At 41.3% G+C, this 22384-nt stretch overlaps 1 protein-coding gene across 4 annotated transcripts in view; it reads left to right on the top strand.

The window, feature by feature from the left end:
* The window catches only part of ACMSD (aminocarboxymuconate semialdehyde decarboxylase), a 68667-nt gene that overhangs the window by 26318 nt on the left and 19965 nt on the right, over positions 1-22384 (top strand). For all 4 annotated transcript variants that reach the window (XM_033944595.1, XM_033944594.1, XM_033944596.1 and 1 more), the window contains 4 exons: positions 3110-3346; positions 6310-6403; positions 8473-8568; positions 11909-12081. In XM_033944595.1, the coding sequence (XP_033800486.1) occupies positions 3110-3346; positions 6310-6403; positions 8473-8568; positions 11909-12081 (600 nt within the window). The remainder of the gene's footprint in view (positions 1-3109; positions 3347-6309; positions 6404-8472; positions 8569-11908; positions 12082-22384) is intronic.

The following is a 22384-nucleotide window of genomic DNA, read 5'->3' as shown; positions in this document are numbered from 1 at the left end:
TTTTAAATTAATAAAAGGATTTGATAAAATGGACCAAGAAGAAGCTTTACTAACTTTTTCGGAGGTGACACGGACAAGAGGTCACAGACTGAAACTGAGAGGCAGCAGGTTCAGGACGAATGTCAGGAAGTTCTTTTTCACACAGCGAGTGCTGGGAATTTGGAATGCTCTCCCAGAGGATGTTGTGACAGAGATTACTGTTCTGGGATTCAAGCGCAAGTTGGATGCACACCTTCTTGCAAATCATATTGAGGGCTACGGTATATCTGGGTCTCCAATCAGGAGCACCTAAATGGGCCGCCGCGTGTGCGGATCACCGGACTGGATGGACCTCGGTCTGATCCGGTGAAGGCTTTTCTTATGTTCTTATGTTCTTAATCCCTGAAGGGTGCTTTCCCCTATAACAGCCTCCGGAAGAGTGTTTCAGATTTCTACCACTCTCTGGGAGAAGAAGAACATCCTTACGTTTGTATGAAATCTATCCCCTTTTAACTTTAGACAGTGCCCTCTCGTTCTCTCCACCTCGGAGAGGGTGAACAATCTCTCTTTCTCTACTAAGTATATTTCCTTCCTGATGCGATTTTGTTGGGAAGCTTTTCAAACCCCAGACAAAGAAGGACATGTCTGGAGAAATCCGGATGTCTGGTAACCCTAGTGTAGGCTCATACATCATGCCTACTGAGTTAGGTGCCTACCTGAAAATTAATTTTATTGGTTGTTTTTTAATGGCATTGTTCAATTAACAGCGCCAATTGAAGCAATTAAAAAATTCTTACATGTGGATCGGTGGGGGGGGGGTTGGATTTCTATTAATAATATATATGAATGATAAGATATTATATTCATGTGGTATATTTTTTGTTGTATATGGAAGTGGGAGGGGGTGGGGGTTATATCTTTTTGTTATATGATATGGTAGATTTTCAAGTGATATTGTATTCTAATTGTTTGATATTTACTGTACACTTGTGAATTATAAAATGAATAAAGAATTAAAAAAAAAAAAAAAATTAACCCCCCTCCCTTTTTATGAAGCTGCATTAGGAGTTTTTTTTTAATCGCTGGCCGCGTCAGTAAAAGTTCCAACACTCATAGGAATTCTATGAACGTCAGAGTTTTTACTGTTTTAACTGGCGATAAAAAAACCCTAATGTGGCTTCATGAAAGGGGGTTTAGTTAGGTACCTAGATCGTCTAGGTGGGCCAATCTAGGTGCCTAACTGCAGGCATCTTTTATAGTATCAAGCCCAAATGGGCTGATTCTATAAGTGGCACCTAAATTGGAAGGCGCCTAGATAAATGGCATCTGCCGTGTGTCAATCACGTTCAGGTGCCACTTAAGAGAATCACAGCTAAGGGCTCCTAACGACGAGCTCAGACACTGGGTTTTAAAGCCCTACATTTCCGGCACCTAGGTTCATCGCAGAACTACGCCTAGCAGCACTTAGTGATGCCTAAGGCCAACTCCACATCTAAACACGCCCACTTAGGTGTGCGGCAACACTAAGCGCCACTAGGCACCCAGGTGTTAGCTGCCGGACCCGGGAGGCACCTAGGGGTGCCTAGAATTACAAAGACTAGGGGGGCACTCGATGAAGTTACAGGGAAATACTTTTAAAACCAATAGGAGGAAATATTTTTCTCACTCAGAGAATAGTTAAGCTCTGGGACGCGTTGCCAGAGGTTGTGGTAAGAGCGGATAGCGTAGCTGGTTTTAAGAAAGGTTTGGACAAATTCCTGGAGGAAAAGTCCATAGTCTGTTATTGAGACAGACATGGGGGAAGCCACTGCTTGTCATGGATTGGTAGCATGGAATGCTGCTACTGAAAGGTCACTTTGGGAAGCCACAAAACTTAGAGACTTGAAGAAAGCAACAGGTTTTATTAGCATACATATGCGACTCCTGAGCTCCAAGTTGGCTTCAGAAGTCCCGAAAACAGGACGTTACAGAGATATTTATACATTCTTCTGGCTATACAACTGAATTCTAGAAAAAACTTTTCACGTGTTACTTTTCTTAACAATCATTGGTGCTAAGCTCACACTAGCAGGTCATTAGCAGGTCACTTATTTAGGCCCTGCAGTCTTTCTGTTACATGTCGCTTATGCTGAGATAGCCATAAGAAGTTAGAATGTCCAAGCTAACACCCAGTACAGGCAGGCTAGAACATGAGATAAGTTAGGTCTGCAGCTAAACATAATTCAGCATTTTATTAAAGAGAAAACTTAGTTCAACACTTAGGAAAACCAGTCCCAGACTCCTTCACTACTTTTTGGGGCTTTGCCAGGTACTGATTACCTGGATAAGGTACCATGAGGACGGACTACTGGGCGAGATGGACCATTGGTCTGACCCTGTAAGGCTATTCTTATGTTCTTATGTTATGTCAGGGTTTTCTTGGTGTAAATACCAGGGCCTAAGTCCAGTTTTGACGCCTACACACAAAACACAGCCAATTTCTGGTAGGCACCTTGGACTAGGCACCTACCTGAAAGTCGTAGGCACCTTCTGAGTTAGTTGCTTACCATCCAATTCATTTTAATTTTTGCCAATTATGAGCTAATTTTGCCAATTAAGCTTTTAAAATAATTAACCCCCTCCTTTACAAAGCCACTATAACGTTTTTAGCGCCGGCCACCACAGTAACAACTCCAACGCTCATAGAATTCCTATGAGCATCCGAGCTGTTACCACCACTGCCGGTGCTGAAAACACTAGCACGGCTTTGTAAAGGAGGGGGTAAATTAGCCAGCTAGATCAGCTAGGCGAGCTGATCTAGGCGCCTAACTTTAGGCATCTTTTATAGAATTTGGGCCTTAGTGTGTATATAATGATAAAATATAGTTTTGAGATTATATGTACATAGTTGGCAATGTCATGCTCTTTGTGAGCAGCGCATGGGAGCTTACAACCTCACTCTGAGGGCGCTCACATTCACTCGTTTAAATTTAAATTTATTCATTTAATTCGCTTTGAAAAGAAGCTTGAAAGTGTGCTTTTATTGACAAGACTTGTGGTAACCTCAGCTAAGCGCTATCTTTCTGATATTGTATCTTTTATAGAAAAATGAAAGGCAAAACTAATAGGATCCATTTAAATGTATTTTTAGGCAAAACCTCAGGATACTCTGGACCTGTGCCATATTTTAAACAATGACCTGGCATCTACAGTGCAGCGGTACAATAAAAGGTTTATAGCCCTGGGTACATTGCCTATGCAGGCCCCAGACCTGGCTGTTCAAGAACTGTATCGTTGCGTGAAAGAGCTAGGTTTTCCTGGGGTACAGATAGGATCACATATTAACGACTGGAACTTGAATTCTCCAGAAATCTATCCTTTCTATGCAGTAAGTAATCATTTTGCTCATTTATCCCCTCTTTCTTTTAATAGTCAGCAGCGCAGGCCGACACAGTAAATGCTCCGATGCTCATAGGAATCAAACTTTGATTCTATCTTAGTTCATCTTAATTTGAATTCCAGCTTATGTTTTAAATATTATATAGAAATTCTCATCTGTGCTATACTTGAATAATGGCAAGTGGATCATATCCCGAAAGAATCTATGTTTCAACATAGGTTTATCAAGGAATACCCAGATATACAAGCTCTTCCTTCTCCTATAATGAAAATCCATCTCTCTCTTTCCTTCACTGCTTCCCCCCCCCCCCCCCAACCTCCTACCAACATCCAGGACCTACCTGGAGGTGACCCCCAATTGTCCAGTGTCCTTAGATGGAAGACATCTTCCTATATTCATACCCTAACCATTGCCAGTTTCAAAATAGCATTGATGACCCCTAGAGGTAGTAAAGCAAGACTTCCGTTAGGGGTATCAACACCATTTTGAAACTGGTACTGGACAATGTGGGAGTGATCACCTCTGGGTAGGTCCCGGGGTGGGCAGTGGGTGCAGAGGGTGGAAGGATGAAGAGAATTTGATCAAAGAGGAGGGACTTGATTGCCTGGGAGGTGCTTGGAGGTGGCTTGCTAAGATCAGGTCTGGGGAGGATGGGGGATTGGATGGGGAGATCTGATCAGGGGAGGTTAGAGTGGGGAGTGCCATTTTTTACTTGTGTATATCACAAATAAGCTTCTAAAATGAGGGCTAAAGCCTCTTTATTCATGTTTCCCAAAATAACCTCATTTTTAGCTGTGTGCATGAAATTTGTTTTGTAGCAGTTCATTAATGAGAAATTTACATAAATGTTTACATGAAGTGGACATATGTGCAGAAGGGAGTATATTAAGTCAAAAAAAGATATCACCTACATTTTGTTGAGGAATTCCTGACATTTGCAGGTGTGATAAGGTGTCACAGATGATATGAAAACTGAGTTTGTGGATAAATTAAAACAAAGTGCCTATATATTAAAATTTGGGAACTCAGATAAGAAAAAGTCTGAGACAATGTACTTACAGATTGGAAAATCTAACTTGCTGGATCTGCATTTTAGCTATGCTAAGGAAGGTCAGAGGGTGACATGTGACCTTTTAAGACAGGTACATTTATGTAATATTGTTTAAATGCAGTCATGGAATTTAAAGATAAGGCTCTTAGAGGAAGCAGGAAATCTGTTCTGTACATGGAATTACAAATAACTAAGACACAATGCCTCTGTTGCTATAGATTAAGCTGAAGGACTATATGTACATGATTTATTTATGAGCAGGTCACAAAGGTCAAAAGCCATTTGGAAGCCATATGGAGAAAAAGAGTAACACTGAAATGGGCTTGAATCGACAAGTGAATTGACTTTCTTTTACATTGTAATTTTATCTTTGGTTCAGGCTATAAAGAGTTAACTAGACAATTATATAGAAAAAATATGTTTTTGTAAATGAACTAGGCTTTACAACACTGAGCGGATACATTTTCAAAATGTTCTAGAGCAGGGGTGCCCAATACGTCGATCGCGATCGACCAGTAGCTCAGGAAGGCAACGTGAGTCGATCGCGGAGCCCATCTCGGGCTCCGTGATAGACTCGTGTTGCCGTCCTGATCTACGGGCCGATCAGCCTTCCTCTCCAGTGTTCTCCCTAGGGCCTTTTAGCTGGGCGGTCTGCCCAGCTATCATCTGCCGCTGTTGAACATTAAAAACCCCCCCAAAAAACCGGCTTGGAGATTTCAGCCCGTAGCGAACTTATGCTCCGGGCTCTAACGTGTGCGTGCCGGCTTCTCTTCTCTTCCCTCCAAAACCGGAAGTTATGTCCGGGGGGGGGGGGGAGAAGGGAAGCCGGCACGCACATGTTGAGAGCTCTGAAGCAAGCGTTCGCTTCGGGCTAATGCGGGAGACAGGTTAGTGAAGCATTTGTTCTTCTTCCTGCCGGGTCCTGCCTACTTTCTGTTTCCGCGAAGGCAGGACCCGGCAGCATTTCCCCCAATAGGTTGATCACGATCTTGGGCTGATCAGCCTTCCTCTTCCCGACGGCAGAATTGACGTCGGGGAGAGGAATGCTGTTTGGCCGAAGCAGGGAGAGCTTGGGTCCTGTTATTGGTGGCGTTTGGGTCCTGGTCCCCGATGGCAATGGCAGTGGCAGTGGCTTGGGGGAGGGCAGGGAGAAAGAAAGAAAAAGGGCAGGCAGGGAGACAGAAGGAAAGAAGAGAAACTGAAAAAAAAGAAAGGGAGGCAGAGAGAAAGAAAGGGCAGGGAAGAGGAAGGAAAAGTTGGGGGAAGGAATGAGGTCTGGAGGAGAGGAAGCATACAGGCTAAAAGAAGAGAAGAAAGATTGTATGCACAGTCAGAAGAAGAAAGTGCAACCAGAGACTCATGAAATCACCAGACAAGGTAGGAAAAATGATTTTATTTTAAATTTAGTGATCAAAATGTGTCTGAATTTATATCTGCTGTCTATATTTTACACTAAGGTCCCCTTTTACTAAACCGCAATAGAGATTTTTAGCGCAGGGAGCCTATGAGCGTCGAGAGCAGCGCTGGGCATTCAGCGCAGCTCCCTGCGCTAAAAACTGCTATCGTGGTTTAGTAAAAAGGGAGGGGGGTATATTTGTCTATTTTTGTATGGTTGTTACTGAGGTGATAGTGCATAGAGTCATCTGCTTTGACCTCTTTGAAAAACCCTGGAATAGGAATGATGATTAACATTTTCTATGCATACAGTGTGCTTTGTGTTTTTTTATTGTTGGTAGGTCATTTTGACTTGGTCATTTAAAAAGTAGCTCGCAAGCCCAAAAAGTGTGGGCACCCCTGTTCTAGAGCATCACGGTCATTTATGTAAGCAGTAAAATTTGAAGACATTTTGGAATTGGTTGTCAGGTGCAGACAACACCAGTATTTCTTTATCTCCTAATAGGCTGCTGAAGAATTAAACTGTTCCATCTTTGTACATCCCTGGGACATGCAAAAAGAAAAAAGGATGTCCAAATACTGGCTTCCATGGCTAGTAGGTTAGTATACTATACACTTCCCCCTCGGTATTCACAGTTTTGTTAAACGAGGTTTCGATTATTCGCGGTTTTTCATTCTCTGGCTCCGCCCCAAATGTACGTCACAGGAAATCGCTGCTTCCAGCATTGAACAGAGGAAATCACTTCTCTCGGCATTGTACGGAGGAAATCGCTGCTCCCGGAGCAAATCAGGTTAGGTTATTCGCGGTTTTTTAAATCTTTTTTAGGGGTTTGTTACTGAAAAACTACAAATAACATATAAAAAGTTATTCACGGTTTTTCGGTATTCACTGCTATGCTTTTCCCCCTATCACCGCGAATGCGGAGGGGGAAGTGTAGTTTCACAACTAGGATTTTATTGTAAACTTTAAACTACAGGCAGTAAAACATTGTACCAACATGATAAAGCCATGGCAATCTGTAAGAAGGATTATAGAACCAGTCTCTCTGAAACCTCATATATTCCAGAGTTCACAAGCAAATTACTTTTGCACATAATATAATGTACCTCAGCAAAATGTTCTGAAATGGAAGCATTTTCTTATAATGGAAAATACAGTAATTGAAACTATTAAATTTACCTCAGATAGCTAAAATGTATCAACTTGGATATGATTATTATCATAGTATGAATACTTAAAAGCTCATTTCATTGTGATGGAGGCTACTATGACATAATTCTGTCCTCTAATGGATAAATATTCAAAAGGACTTATGTGTTTCGAGTCTAATTTTATAAAAATGTTGCCTAGATTTAAAAGGCATCTATTGGGGGCCTATTAGAGGTTGATCGAAACCAAAACTACCACCAAAACAGTCTGAAGGCTTTCATCTGATACTGAAACTACAGCTGTATTGTCATCTATTCATTGGGATTATTTACCAGCTTTTTGAAGAAATTTATCCCAAGGATGTTCAGCCAAGAATAAGCTGGATGTTGGCAAGAGACCAGGGCTTTTTTGTGCCAATACACTAGATATCTGGGATTTTTTAAAATTGGGGATGAAGGGTCTGGTCAGGAGGGAGGGATGGAGGGGTTATAGACCACCATGGCAATAGTGTTGATGTTTGGGGGCGAGAAGAGGACAGATCGGAGGACTGGTTGGCCCACTAGACCACGAGAGAGGCGTTTTATTTATTTTTACCTTGGGGAGTTGCATAAGGTCAGGTCGGGGGAAGGGAGAACGACCAGCTAAATAGGAGCACTGCAGAAAGCTGGTTCGTTGTGCTAGCAGGTTTTTTTAAAAAAATTTCTTATATATCAACCTTCTTGTCAGGGCTTGAGCCAATCACCACTCAGGCACTGACAGGAAAGGTGACTTATCAATAAGCTGCGGATTACCGCTGCAGTTTTAAATCAGCAGTAATTTGCCTGCTTGTTGATTATAGCATGCTGTGCTTTTTTATTTTTGTTTTTTTTGTGGTAATTATATGATATGCCCTCCTCTTTTACTATGGTGCACTAATCGATTTAGCGCACGCTAACGCGTCATTAAACTAACATGTACACGTTAGCATTTAGCGCAGGCTAAATTTATTAGCACACGCTAATCGGTTAGCGCACCTTAGTAAAAGAGGGCCATAGTACAGGCTCTACTGCAAAGCTTTCTGCATAGGCCCCTCAGGGGTAGGTCCTCTTGAAAGGAGTGAACTGACAGAGAAGGGTTTTAAATTGCTTTTTGCCAACCCTGAAATCTCAGTGCTCCAGGTGATTACCTAGTTCACGGCATGGAAGTGTCAGCCCTGCCTAAAGAGAAGCGCTTGCATCCCAGCTGCCGGTGAAACTTTTAGTGGCTGAACATATTTTTCAAATAACATCTACAGCAGGGCTGCCCAATTCTGGTCCTCAAGATCTACAGGCAGACCAGGTTTTCAGGACCTCCACAATGAATATGCATGAGAGAGATTTGCCTGCACTGCCTTCTTGGTATGCAAATCTCTCTTATGCATATTCACTGTGGATATCCTGAAAACCTGGTCTGCCTGTAGATCTCGAGGACCAGAATTGGGCAGCCCTGATCTACAGTATAATGCATTATTTTCTGATTCTTTTCTTTTTCTTATATAAGGCATGCCAGCGGAAACAACCACTGCTATATGCTCCATGATTATGGGTGGGATTTTTGAAAAATTTCCTAAACTCAAAGTATGCTTTGCACACGGAGGTAAGAAGTCGGTGTTCTCATTTTTAGAAAATTTAGTTATATGCTTCTATCTGAAATTTAAAAGGGTTGTGCTAACAATATTTTTCCTTTATTGTTTCATGATATGAAATGTTGAAAATATTTTTATTAAAGGATCATTGCACAAGAGAATATTTTTTTAGTAAGAGACTATTTTGTGTTATAAGACAAATTTGATGGTATACTAATTTTGTTTGTGATAGAGGATAGCGTGGTATGTGCCTAGCCGAGCATTAAGATCTAGGCCCTCTTTTACAAAGGTGTGCTAAGCATTTTAACACTCGCTAAATCAATGCTTGCGCTAACCGCTAATGCGTCCATAAGATAACATGCACGTGTTAGCGTTTAGCACGTGATTAATGCGTGCTATAAAGCATAGCGCACCTTTGTAAAAGAGGAGGCTAATCAGGCAGTGTATTTGGGGGGGAGCCCTATGGTAAATGAGATGAGGCAGGTGAAACAGTTTGATGTTTGATCCTAAGTTGTAGAATCAAATTCCAGAGGAGCTAGATTAGAATTGAGAAAATTACAAAACTGTAGCTTTCCTAAATAAAGATGAGAGGAGGAACGTAAGAGTAGCCTTACAGGGTCAGACAAATGGTCCATCTTGCCCAGTAGCTAATCTAGGTCACTGGTATCTGACAAAAATCCCAATAGCAGCAACATTCCATGCTACTGATTCAGCATAGAAACATAGAAATAGACGGCAGATAAGGGCCACGGCCCATCTAGTCTGCCCACCACAATGACCCTTCCCCACCTAACTCAGTGAATAGATCCCAAGTGTCTATCCCATTTGGTCTTAAAATCAGGCACGCTGCTGGCCTCAGTGACCTGAAGTGGAAGATTATTCCAGCGGTCAACCACTCTTTCAGTGAAAAAGAATTTCCTGGTGTCGCTGTGCAGTTTCCCTCCCCTGATTTTCCACGGGTGCCCCCTGGTTGCCGTGGGACCCTTGAGAAGGAAGATATCTTCTTCCACTTCGATGCGACCCGTGAGATACTTGAACGTCTCGATCATGTCTCCCCTCTCTCTGCGTTCCTCGAGTGAGTAGAGCTGTAACTTATCCAGCCTTTCCTCGTACGGGAGATGGCTTCCCCTTTGTCTGTATCAATAACAGCCTATGGACTTTTTCTTCAGGAAATATCCAAATCTTTCTTAAAACCAGCTAAATTAACCACACAGCCTTTGGCAAAGCTTAACGATTCTCTTACTGTAAATCTATCTTTTACTGGTTTGTGTTATTTTTTCACTTTGTGGTTAACGGAGAGGGTGGAAGAGGAAAAGGAAGCAACAACAGGAGGAGACCAAATTTTCCACAGAAAAAAGAGCAGTCCAAACACAAACAAAACTGTGAAAAACAATGTTCTTGGCACACATTTTATTTCTTCAGTCAAACCTTGTAAAACACAATCCACGTTTGTCTTAGAAGGACCCAACACGGGCGGTGTTTCGGCAAAGCACGTCTTCCTCAGGGATCCTAGATGTTAAGTTCCGTGGCATATACAAATGTGGAATAACAATAAAGGCTTGACCAACCAAGCGAGACGTGCCGCCAGAAGAACTCAACGCTTACGTACTGATGTACAAAGAATGAGAGGAAAAGGGAGAACATGAGTATTGGGGTTTTATATATACAGCAGATAGATATAGATATATGCTTCATCATAGCACTCAAGACATATTACAATAGAAGCAATACATAAAAACACAACCTCCCTTTCAAGCCCATCGTAAAAATCACTCCTTTTGGCCAAATAGCCAAGTCTTCACTTTCTTTCTAAATATATAATACAACCTTTCTCTTCATATATAGAATGAATAAATTCCATAGTCGTGGGCCTTGGACTGCAAAGGCTCCGAGTTGTACACTCTAGTCCCATCCCATTTTAAAACATTAGTAGTAACTACACTGATAAACAAAGATTCTCCAAGGCACATGAGAGAAACTTTTAGTCCGCTTTCCAAGGCAGTATAAAGAAATAAAACAAAAAAACAAAGGAAATAAGGTGATATCTTTTTTTATGGGACTAACTCAATGCATTTTATGATGAGCTTTCGAAGGTAACCCTTCTTCTTCAGATCAGAAAAAAAGCAAATGTTGATAGATATCAGTATATACATGGAAAACCTGAAAGCATTTTGGGGTTAGGAAGAGGGAGCGGTGTGTGGGTAGCAGACAGAAAGGTGGCAGAGCACTACCACCTTGGAGAAATTCCTCCCTATGCTCGTGTATGTCATCCTCCTTCCCGCCCAGATGGGCCTGCATAAGCATGTCCTTAAGGGCCTTGTGGTATATGAGCCCTGTTATGCGGGAACCAGGGCAACTCGTAGGTAAAAGTGCCCTGGCCCTGGCCCATACTCCTAACTTGAAATAAGCTGAAACCTAAGGGCTCGTGTATTCTTCTCACACAAAGTGAAGTATCTCTGAAAAGGCCAGATAAATTATTTTTTTTCCTACCTGTGTATTATTTGCGTTTTATGTCTGTGAATTCCAGTCATGCGTATCTACTAGCTTCTATTTCGCATCATAATATGAAAAATTTCATGCAAAATAATGCTCTGTTCTTTTAGCAGGAATTTTAAACTAGACCCTCTTAGCACATACCTGAACTTGGGATACAGATTTCAGCAAGCAGGTTTTACTTTGTGCTGTCAGAAAATGAATGTAAACTATAGGGTCCTTTTATTAAGGCGCGCTAACCGATTTAGCGCGCTCTAAATGCTGAGGCATCTATTATATTCTATGGGCGTCTTAGCATTTAGCGTGCGCCTGATCTGAATAATAATGGTCTCTTTTTTTTTTTTCTCTCTCTCTCTCTTTTTGAGGACTTAGGGCTCCTTTTACGAAGCCGCGTTAGCGGCTTTAGCGTGTGCGACTTTTAATCACGCGCTAACCCCTGCGCTAGCTGAAAAACTAGCGCCTGCTCAAGAGGAGGCGGTAGCGGCTAGCGCGTCCGGCAGTTTAGCGCGCGCTTTTACGAGCGTTAAACTGCTACCGCGGCTTCGTAAAAGGAACCCTTAGTCTGAGTTTGAAGTAAATCAGACCTTGAGAAACTTTCAACTTTATTTTCATTCTGGGTCATCATTTTGCTCTTACAAATTTTTGTGGAACAGTGTTTGTTAGTATCATGAATGCAACTCACAGAAGCAATGGCATAATTGTGATATAAATTTAGCTGCTAACACAGCTACCTATATAACCCTCCTCTGTGTCTTTTCTGCAACACTAGCAGATGTGTGAGAACAGAACCAAAATCCGCTACTGGTGTGGTTAGATCATTGCAAATGCATTTTTAAAGCAAAATTATTGTCTCTGCAGGTGGTGCTTTTCCATATACCATCGGTCGCATCTCTCATGGATTCAATGTGCGTCCAGACTTGTGTGCAGTGGATAATAAAGTTGATCCAAGAAAATACCTTGGTTCATTTTATACAGATTCACTTGTTCATGACCCATCTGCACTAAAGTTACTAATAAATGTAATGGGAAAGGTAAGTTAATATAATTCCCCAACATACTGAAGGAAGAAGGTGTTGATGCCCCTGTACAGGTCATTGGTGAGGCCCCACTTGGAGTATTGTGTTCAGTTTTGGAGACCGTATCTGGCGAAAGACGTAAGAAGACTTGAGGCGGTCCAGAGGAGGGCGACGAAAATGATAGGAGGCTTGCGCCAGAAGACGTATGAGGAGAGACTGGAAGACCTGAATATGTATACCCTAGAGGAAAGGAGAGACAGGGGAGATATGATTCAGACGTTCAAATACTTAAAGGGTATTAACGTAGAACAAAATCTTTTCCAGAGAAAGGAAAATGGTAAAACCAGAGGACATAATTTGAGGTTGAGGGGTGGTAGATTCAGGGGCAATGTTAGGAAATTCTACTTTACGGAGAGGGTGGTGGATGCCTGGAATGCGCTCCCGAGAGAGGTGGTGGAGAGTAAAACTGTGACTGAGTTCAAAGAAGCGTGGGATGAACACAGAAGATTTAGAATCAGAAAATAATATTAAAGATTGAACTAGGCCAGTTACTGGGCAGACTTGTATGGTCTGTGTCTGTGCATGGCCGTTTGGAGGAGGATGGGCAGGGGAGGGCTTCAATGGCTGGGAGGGTGTAGATGGGCTGGAGTAAGTCTTAACAGAGATTTTGGCAGTTGGAACCCAAGCACAGTACCGGGTAAAGCTTTGGATTCTCGCCCAGAAATAGCTAAGAAGAAAAAAAAAAAAAAAAAAAAAAAATTTTAAATTGAATCAGGTTGGGCAGACTGGATGGACCATTCGGGTCTTTATCTGCCGTCATCTACTATGTTACTATGTTACTGTGCTATTCTTGCTTTCTTGGTGTAACATTTTTATTGTTAGATTTGTGAAGGCACAGTCTCCATTGATAAACACATTCAGTTCATTGACACACCATAAATATTTTAGTGCCTGCACAACTGATTTATGCTGGGGCCTTTGAGCGGGCCGGAGAGATAAATGCTCCAATGCTCATAGGAATTCTTCATATTATGGAAATTGCGGGCAATCAGATCTTATTTTGATCAATCGTCGTTTAGATTGTTGGTCCAGTCTTTGGTGTTCAGCATCTTGGATTATTGTAACTCTGTCTATTTGGCAGGTCGTCGTAAGAATCTATTCCAAAGAATCCAAAATGCTGTTCGTCTCATCTTCAATTTGAAGAAATTCAACCACGTATCACAATATTATAGAGATCTTCACTGGCTTCCCTTTCAGGCAAAGGTTATGTTTAAATTTGGAACATTCCCCCTGTTTTACTAAAGTGCACTAACCGATTAGCGCACGCTAATCAGATTAGCGCGTGCTAAACGCTAATGCGTCCATAGACTAACATGCACATGTTAGCGTTTAGCGCGCTACATCGATTAGCGCGTGCTAATTGGTTTGCGCACCTTAGTAAAACAGGGCTTTTATGTTATAAAGCGCTTCAGGGACAAATTCAGGGATACTTAATGGCCCAATTTAGTTTCTTTAATACAAATTGCCCTTTACAGATTACTTCTATTTTCACTTTTCCATCGGTAAGAGGATATATTTATAAGCTTTTATATCGACTGATCTCTTTTCAGGCTGCTAATTGGGACATTGAATTTTATAAGTTGCTGTCGTTGTCATCTTCATATTTGCAATTTAGAAAATTATTGAAATCATCATTGTTTACCAAATTTATTGGTAATTGAAAATCCGGTCATTTATTTTAAAACTGAAAATTCTTGCTATTTCCTGTGAGCAATCTGCAAGGGGCAGGAGCATGGGAAGATCGCTCCTGCCTGAAAACCCACTAGACCACCAGTTAAGGTTTAAAGGGGGGGGGGGCTTTTAGGGCTCAAAATAGCCGGGGGAAGTGGGGGTTAGGGGCAGAACCGGCCCAAATATTATTTGCATTTTTTTAAATATTTACGGGCCGGCTCTGCCCCTAACCCCCGCGAATATAGAGGGGGAAGTGTATATGTTAACCTAATTAAAGGTTCTCCCATAACCTTTCTTAGTCCTCCCCCTCTGGAATTATAGTGGTCCGAGGAAGTGTATTGTTTATTCTTCTAAAAGTATTTACTTGATTTTTTTTAAATTCTTTTGCACTGTATTTCTCTAACAAGTAGTGTAACTTGTAAATGGTTTAAAATAATAAAAAAAGTTTATAGAATAGTTTTGTAGAATTTAGGCATGAGAATGTGCACCAGGTTTTACTTGATGAAAATCCTTGTGCCTACAAGTTGACATGGATCTCGGAGCTAAATGCTATTCTATAAATGGTGCCCAACTTTGAATGCAGTTTATAAAATAGTGCTTAGCCTGAAATTTCATTGGTGACAAATTTTTGTTACTAGTTATAGAATTAAGCCCTCAATGTGTAATTAAACTCTAGAATTTATTGCCAGAGAATGTGATAAAAGCAGTTAGCTTAGCAGGGTTTTAAGTAGGGTTGGATAATTTCTTAAAACACAAATTCATAAGTCATTATTAAGATGGATTTGGGAAAATCCACAGGTTTTTTTTTAGGATAAGCAGCTTACAATCAGTTTTACTCTTTTGGTATATTGCCAAGTGCTAGTGATCTGGATTGGTCATTGTTAGAAACAAGATACTGGGCTTGATGGACCTTCAGTATGTTCCAGTAAGGTAATGCTTATGTTTTATGTTCCTGTTTGGTTACTGAGTACTGCCACTTAAGATATATAACTTACACCACCCCTAGAGCACTCCAAATTCCAGCCCTTTCTAGTGTGATAATTTTGGACATATAACAAATTAGACATTCAGAATGATCCATTTAATTGCCCCAATGTTTTTTTATTGCATTTATGTAGTCAGCCTCTCCGAAATCTCATCCCAGTTTCTATTCTCACCCACTTTTCTGATCAGTCCCACCCTACCATCCCATCTCCATTCTCACCCTGCCCCACCCCCTTTCAAGCCAACTCTCTCCCAAGTTCCTTTTTTTAACACCTTTTATACAAGAAAGACAGACAGACAAGCTCTTTGGCACTAATCTTGTGTCATTGGGCTCCAAATTGAGCAATTTGATCTCCCTATGAAAGAGGAATGCCAGAATGATGAGTGAATAATAATAATAATAATTTTATTTCTTATATACCGCCAAAGCCATAGTAGTTCGAGGCGGTTTACAACGAAGAAGGGCTGGACAATCAGCGAAAATGGTACAATGTTACAATCAGATAAAATTAGGTGGATAGGCTTGGGATAAGATATAAGTAAGTCAAAAAGCTTTCAGACCTTCAAAAGGAAGCACCTCGGTCTTCTGCTAGCTACCATAGGGATCTAAAGATCTTTAGCTCCCCCCCACCCTCAACTATCTAAATCCATAAAACAGGAGCCAATTCCCAGCACAACGTCCCACACTCATTGACGTTGTGCGTGCTTGCATGTGGCGCGTGCATTGTCGGGGCGGCAACCGGCTTGGCTTGGGAGCTGAGAAGTCATGATGCGCATGCTTGCACAGGATGGTGGCTGGCTTGGATCAGGAGCCGGGAGGAGCTGTTGGATGACAGAGGTATCGCCCAAAGTGGGAGGGCAGCCGCATGGGGACCCCGAGGGAAGGAAGCCACCCCGCTGAAGGGGCTGCGGCACCCACAGGCAGGTGACCCCTGGGTCACTATAGCTGAGAGCTCATTTAGTGAGTCGATGCTCGGTTTGCGAGTCACAAATTTAGCACATTATTTGCTCGTCTTGCAAAACACTCGCAAACCACGTTACTCGGAAACCGAGGTTTGGCTGTATTTTTTTTTTAAATCACCTACTTTGACGTCTTAACCACCAAAATGTCTAGACCACCAGAACATCTAACTTTATTCACCATTTTCAACCACAAAAATGTCCAAGTTAGAAACATCCAAATCGGTACCATTTAGATGTAGGAGAGGCCACCGTTCTAATGGACTGGCCACATAGACATGCCAACAGAGCAGAGGGGTATCTTAGAGGGCACTGCTGTGAACTTCACATAAAGGGGGCCAGATACACATTTCACCAAATGCCCCTTATAATTAATGGTGAGCCCTCCAAAACTCTCCCAAAACCTACTATACCCACCTGTCCACTACCTCAATAGTCCTTATGGCTGTAGGTGGCACCTATATGGCAGTATAGTAGGGTTTTGGTGGGCTCATACTTAACACCATAGGTGTTATAGTGCCTTATGAGTCTGGCTCCTCCTCTTTATGATTCACTAGCCCACCCACCTAGCTACTTAAGACACCTGTGTGATGCTCTAATACAGAGGTGCCAAAAGGTCGATCACAACCAGTAGAGTGCAAAGGTAACTTAAATCGATCCTGGAGCCCATCCTGGGCTCCGTAATAGACTCGTGTTGCCTTTGCATTCTGTTCTCCCTGCTTCCCCGATGCCAGGCCAGGCGCGTACAAGCGCTGGGCCCACAGCCTTCCCCCCCCCCCCCCCCTCCCCACATCAATTCTGACATTGGAGAGGAAGTTCTGGGCCAGCCAATCGCTGCCTGTCTGGCCTGGAACTTCCTCTCCGACGTCAGAATTAACATGAGGGGTAGGGGGGGAAGGCTTGTGGGCCTGGCGCTTGTATGTCTGGCCTGGCGTCAGGGAGGCAGGGAGAAAGAGAGAGACAGAAAGAAAGAGAAGAGGGCAGGGAAATAGAAAAAAAAGATAGAAAGAAGGAAAGGGGAGGGGGCAGGGAGAGAGGAAGAAAAAGTTGGACTTATGGAGGGACAGAGAGCGATATTGGTTGGGGAATGGAATGAGGTCTGGAGGACAGGAAGAATGCAGGAGGCAGAAAGAAAGAAATATTAGATTTACAGTCAGAAGAAGGAAATGCAACCAGAGACTCATGAAATCACCAGACAACAAAGGTAGGAAAAATGATTTTATTTTAAATTTAGTGATCAAAATGTGTCAAAATTTATATCTGCTGTCTATATCATGCACTATGGCCCCCTTATACTAAACCACAATAGCGTTTTTTAGTACATGGAGCCTATGAGCGTCGGGAACAGCACGGAGCTCCACACACTAAAAACCGCTACCGCGGTTTAGCAAAAGGGGAGGGGGTATATTTGTCTATTTTCGCATAGTTGTTACTGAGGTGACAATGCATATTTTAAAGTCATCTGACCTCTTTGAAAACCCCCCCAAATATAAATAATCAACATTTTCTCTGCGTACAGTGTGCTTTGTATTTTTTTAAAATTTTATTGTTGGTAGATCATTTTGACTTGGTCATTTTAAAAGTAGCTTGCAAGCCAAAAAAGTGTGGGCATTCCTGCTCTAATAGGATATCCCATACCAGATGCTGCTGTTCCAGAGACAGGTATGTCCTGTTTCATTCAGAATTTTGGAGGGTGGAAGGGTGCTTGTCACCACTGGGGGAGTGGGGTGGGGTCATTTCTTAAATCTCTCATCTGGTCAGTTTGGGTACCTTTTTGGCAAGTAGATGCTTCCAAAAGATGTCTATCCCAAAGCATCTGTTTGATTACCGCTGCAAGATGTACAGTCTGGCCTGCCCAAAGCATATCTATAACACACCTAACATGCTCCCTTAAACTCTGGATGCACAGTGGATTAAATGTCTCACTAGACATCCAGGAAAATGATTTTGATTATCGGCACTTGGATGTCCCAGCGAGTAGGACCTCCAAGTGCCGACTTAGGCAGTTTTTGGATGTTTTAGTTTTTTGATTATGCCCCTGAAAATATATTAGTGTACTATAGAATCTATTCACTCTGCTTGGTCTGCACTTTCAGTAACTTAATCCTGGCCTGCTGCAATGGTAACCTGTTTTTATGCTTTTCCCCTAGGGCTGCAATTGTATGAATTATTCCCTTTGACAAGCCTGGCTTTATTAGAAGACTAGTATATGCAATAATCTTCTACCCCAGCACCACATTAAAGGCTTCCCAGTAGGATGTTGGGTTATAATCATCAATTGGATTACAGAACTCACACTTTTTTCTAATAACATCCTTGATCAAGGCATTAAAACTACAAGTGTCCCTAGTAATTAAATATTTAGAGATCATGTCCCGAACCAGTCTGAGGATATCCTAGGAAGAAGGAAATAGTTCCCAGATGATGATTAGAGAAATAGCAGGCTAGAATGTCACAGGAGTATTTCAGAACATGGGAAAAAGTCCAATCTATTGTACATATCATGTCAGGGGAAGCAGAAAGTGTAGCCCCTGATACATGATATGTACGAAAAGCAAATTAAATACTACAGAAAATATTCTGTGATGGGTCAGAAATGTTTATGGTGTGTTTTAGGGACTGGGTCTCCCACGTTATTATAATCTGTATCTGTTCATTCCTGAAGGAGTGTAGAACATGCTTCCTCTTGATAGATGACCCAAGCTTCACATGTTAACCAAGACTATGCTTAACTTACTTTCAATCAGGTAGCGCTTCATGCTGTATGAATAAAGGCAAACTGTCCCACAAGATGCATGAAATGATTCATACAATGTACCCACAATTCATAGTATAATAACCACAGAATAATTATTAAGACCACAGCCTGAGCTTGGTACATATTACCCAAAACAAATCCCTTGTTGCTTCATACCTTTTAATTTAACTTTAGTAGTAGTAGTAGTAGTACAATCACAATTAACAATTATTGCAACTTAAGAAATATCACAAATCTTCTCAATAAAGGAGAAAAAAAAAGGAAATATCCATCTCACTTTGACCACAAATCTAAAAAGAAGCCAAGAATTAGAAAATAAAATTTAGGAAATAAATCCAAAATTGTGCTTTTAGATGCCTAGTCAATGCATAGTCTGCCTAGCTGACCTCATAAATTTTTTTATTTTAACAACCCCCCAACTCAAACATATTGCATATCCCAACCAACCCCTACGCCCCCCAAGTTCAGACCAACAGCAACACAACTTCCCTTTGCAAATAGGAGCCCATGCATTCTGCACATCTCATATACAAGCAATGAATACCTCCTCCAAGATAATATGGGTCTCCAGATAGAAGAAAACCTGGGAGTAAGGATCCTCGTATGCCAGAACCCTACAACGAATTAGTTATTAATGTTTGTCACAAAGTTACTGCACATCAGCACCATGAACTCAACTCATTAGTACTGTATATATAGGTTCCACCGCATAAAACTGAGCCTGTAGTAAAATAATATGAATTAATAGCATTAAACATGTACTAATGCATTGGCACATGCCAATAACTCTAGTCAATGCCCATTATTCCCCACCAACAACCTACATGTTAACGCATAATTCGATCATATCTGTCGGACATACAATAATCAGTTCTGTTCAGCACTGAACTGTGGGATACTACAGGGAACCATACTGTCACCTCTTTTATTTAATATAAAGTGTTCCCCCTCCCCCCAAACTCGTGATTCGTGGACTCAGTTATTTGCAGTATTTTCTGACTGCCTCTTCCAGTCAGAAAATACAGGGAATGAGTCTGCGAATCAGCCTTCTGCACAGCTGATTCCTCCTCCTCTCCCTCCCGCCCCCCCCCCCCCCCCACACACACACACACACTTGTGCCCCAGCTACCTTCTCCTGCCTTTTTACAGACTCAAAACCACATTTGCGGTCTTTAAAAATTTGCAGGTGTTCAATTCAGGGGAGTACTGTAGTTGCATCTATGAAATGATGTACAACTACTCGTACCCACTGAACTAGATCAACCTACAGCTTTTAATAAATTGACTGACTGTCTAATAGTCAATTCAGGAACAGAAAAAAAGACCCAAAACCCACAGCAAACTGCCTAAACCCAAGCAAAACAGATTCCTTGTTTTGCTGACTTCCAAATACCATTTGCGAAATTTGAACTTCCCCTAAAATCACAGTTCATGAATCCTGGGATACCGCTAGACTCATCGCTTACTTTAAACTCGCAAATTCAAAAACTTTAAAAACCACATGACAACTATCATCTGCAGCAACTATGAAAAATCTCTCCATATGGAAAAGATGAGTCATATGAGCATAAGATAAGCCATACTGGGTCAGGCCAATGGTCCATCTAGCCCAGTACCTTGTTTTCCACAGTGACCATTCCAGGTCACAAGTAATTGGCAGAAATGCAAATAGTAGCAACATTCCATGCTACCAATCCCGGGGCAAGCAGTGGCTTCCACCAAGTCTGTCTCAATAGAAGACTATGCACTTTTCCTCCAGGAACTCATCCAAACCTTTTTTAAACCCAGCCACGTTAACCACAGTTACCACATCCACTGGCAATGAATTCTAGAACTTAACTATACTTTGAGTGAAAATATATTTTCTCATTTTGGTTTAAATATTTTCATGTAACTTCACTGAGTGTCCCATAGTCTTTGTAATTTTTAAAAGAGTAAAAATATGATTCATTTGTGCCCATTCTACATCTCTCAGGATTTTGTAGACCTCAATCATATTTCCCCTCAGCTGTCTCTCTTCCAGGCTGAAAAGCCCTAATCTTTTTAGGTTTTCCTCATACGAGAGGAGTTCCATCCCTTTTATCATCTTGGTCGCTTTTCTTTGAACCTTTTACTAATTCTGCTATATCTTGGTCCATGTCATGCCCTGTATATTTATTAAACCAAAAAGAGTTTGCACTAGCTCCAATTAATTCAGAATGCTGCAGCATGGATAGAGTGCTGCTAGTGGCATGACAGCATCACACCCCTCCTGCAAAAACTACATTGGCTACCACTACCGTACAGGACCACTCTGTTTTCATTGTCAGGATCCTCAGATACAACAGCACTGATTAAGCCTATTGAACAATTAAGTTAGGCATTGATATTGGCACCTAACTTTAGATGGACTTTATAGAATCAGGGCCTATGTGCTATTCTGTAAATGGTGCTCTGAGTTGGGCACCATTTATAGAATAGCTCTTAGCACCAACTGAGACCTGGAGTAAATCCTCATGGCTAAATTAGGCGTAGATGTGCCATATCCTATAACACGTCCATACCAGAATATGTAGCTGTTTATAAGTTGTGAATCAAAATATCTACAATTGCCTTTCTCAATATTTCATCTTTCTTGAATATTTTTTTTTAATTATTATTTGGGATCTTTAGAATCGGCTCTCCTCTAGGACAATAAATTTTTTGTCCATATGGGTCATCCTATTCATCATATGTCCATTTATACTATCAAATGTTATAACATTGTTTTCTTCCTTGATTCTTTCTTTATCTTGATATTCAATTCCAAACTTTAATATAAGATAAGTAGTTGCATTTTTAAGATTTCTCAGAAATAATTGGATCATAGCCAACATGCATGTTCCATTGTATTCTGCTTTAGGGCAAGTCCTTTTAAATAAAAAATAAATCCTCTTATCGACCTTTGCTCATCATTAAATAAACTTGGTTAAAAAAAATACTAAACATAATTAGAAAAACAGCATTTCTCAAAAAGACTCAAACAGTCCAGAACTTCCACTCTTGCAACACAGCTTTTTCTATCAGTTAACTTTCAAAATGGCTGACATACATAACTTCCTCACATAGCTGACATCACATCCTGGTCTCAGGATTGGACCAATAAAACTAAGGGCCTTTTCTATTAAACTGCACTAGCAGTTTGTAGCTCGGTGAGCCGCGCTGAATGGCCCGCGCTGCTCCCAACACTCATAGAGTTCCTATGAGCATTGGAAGCAGCGCAGGCCATTCAGCACGGCTCTCTGCGCTAAAAACTGCTATGCAGTTTAATAGAAGAGGGGGTAAGATTTTGTAGATATTTGGCTTGCAACTTATAAACTGAGTTAAATGGTCTGGTATGAACATCTTAATATGACTTACTGATATTATTCAGGCTAAATGAATTACTGACTCTAGATAAGAAGAGGTATTCTATAACACTGCATGCAAATTCACCTAACCCACCCATTCTCCTCCCTTGATCACACCCTCTTTTCAGAGCCACAGGTAAAAATTTACATGCACATCTTCATAGAATATGTGCACATAAATTCAAATTGTTGCCAGCCACTTAGAGCCAAATTGATTGTTAGTGCCCAATCATTGTTGCTAATTTGCTTATTATTCAGTTTAATTGTATGTACAATTTTGAGCATCATATATAGAATTTACTAGATGGTGACTATCCACTCACTCTGCACCTGGACTACCTTGCTTCACACCCTGTAACTTACAGCAGTCCCAAATATTTTTTTCAACTGCACGTATAATCTGCCTTCAGTTTAGCCACCCATTTATCCCAATGACCCTGTACTACCCATCTTGTCCTGCCTATATATCTCAACTGCACTTGTCCCCTCAGCTAACTATTAAGATATTTCATTGTAT

This window comes from Geotrypetes seraphini, chromosome 5, assembly GCF_902459505.1.
Source record: "Geotrypetes seraphini chromosome 5, aGeoSer1.1, whole genome shotgun sequence".
NCBI classification, from domain to species: Eukaryota; Metazoa; Chordata; class Amphibia; order Gymnophiona; family Dermophiidae; genus Geotrypetes; species Geotrypetes seraphini.
The sequence above is the reverse complement of the archived record's forward strand: the minus strand, read 5'-3'. Positions and strand labels throughout refer to the sequence as shown.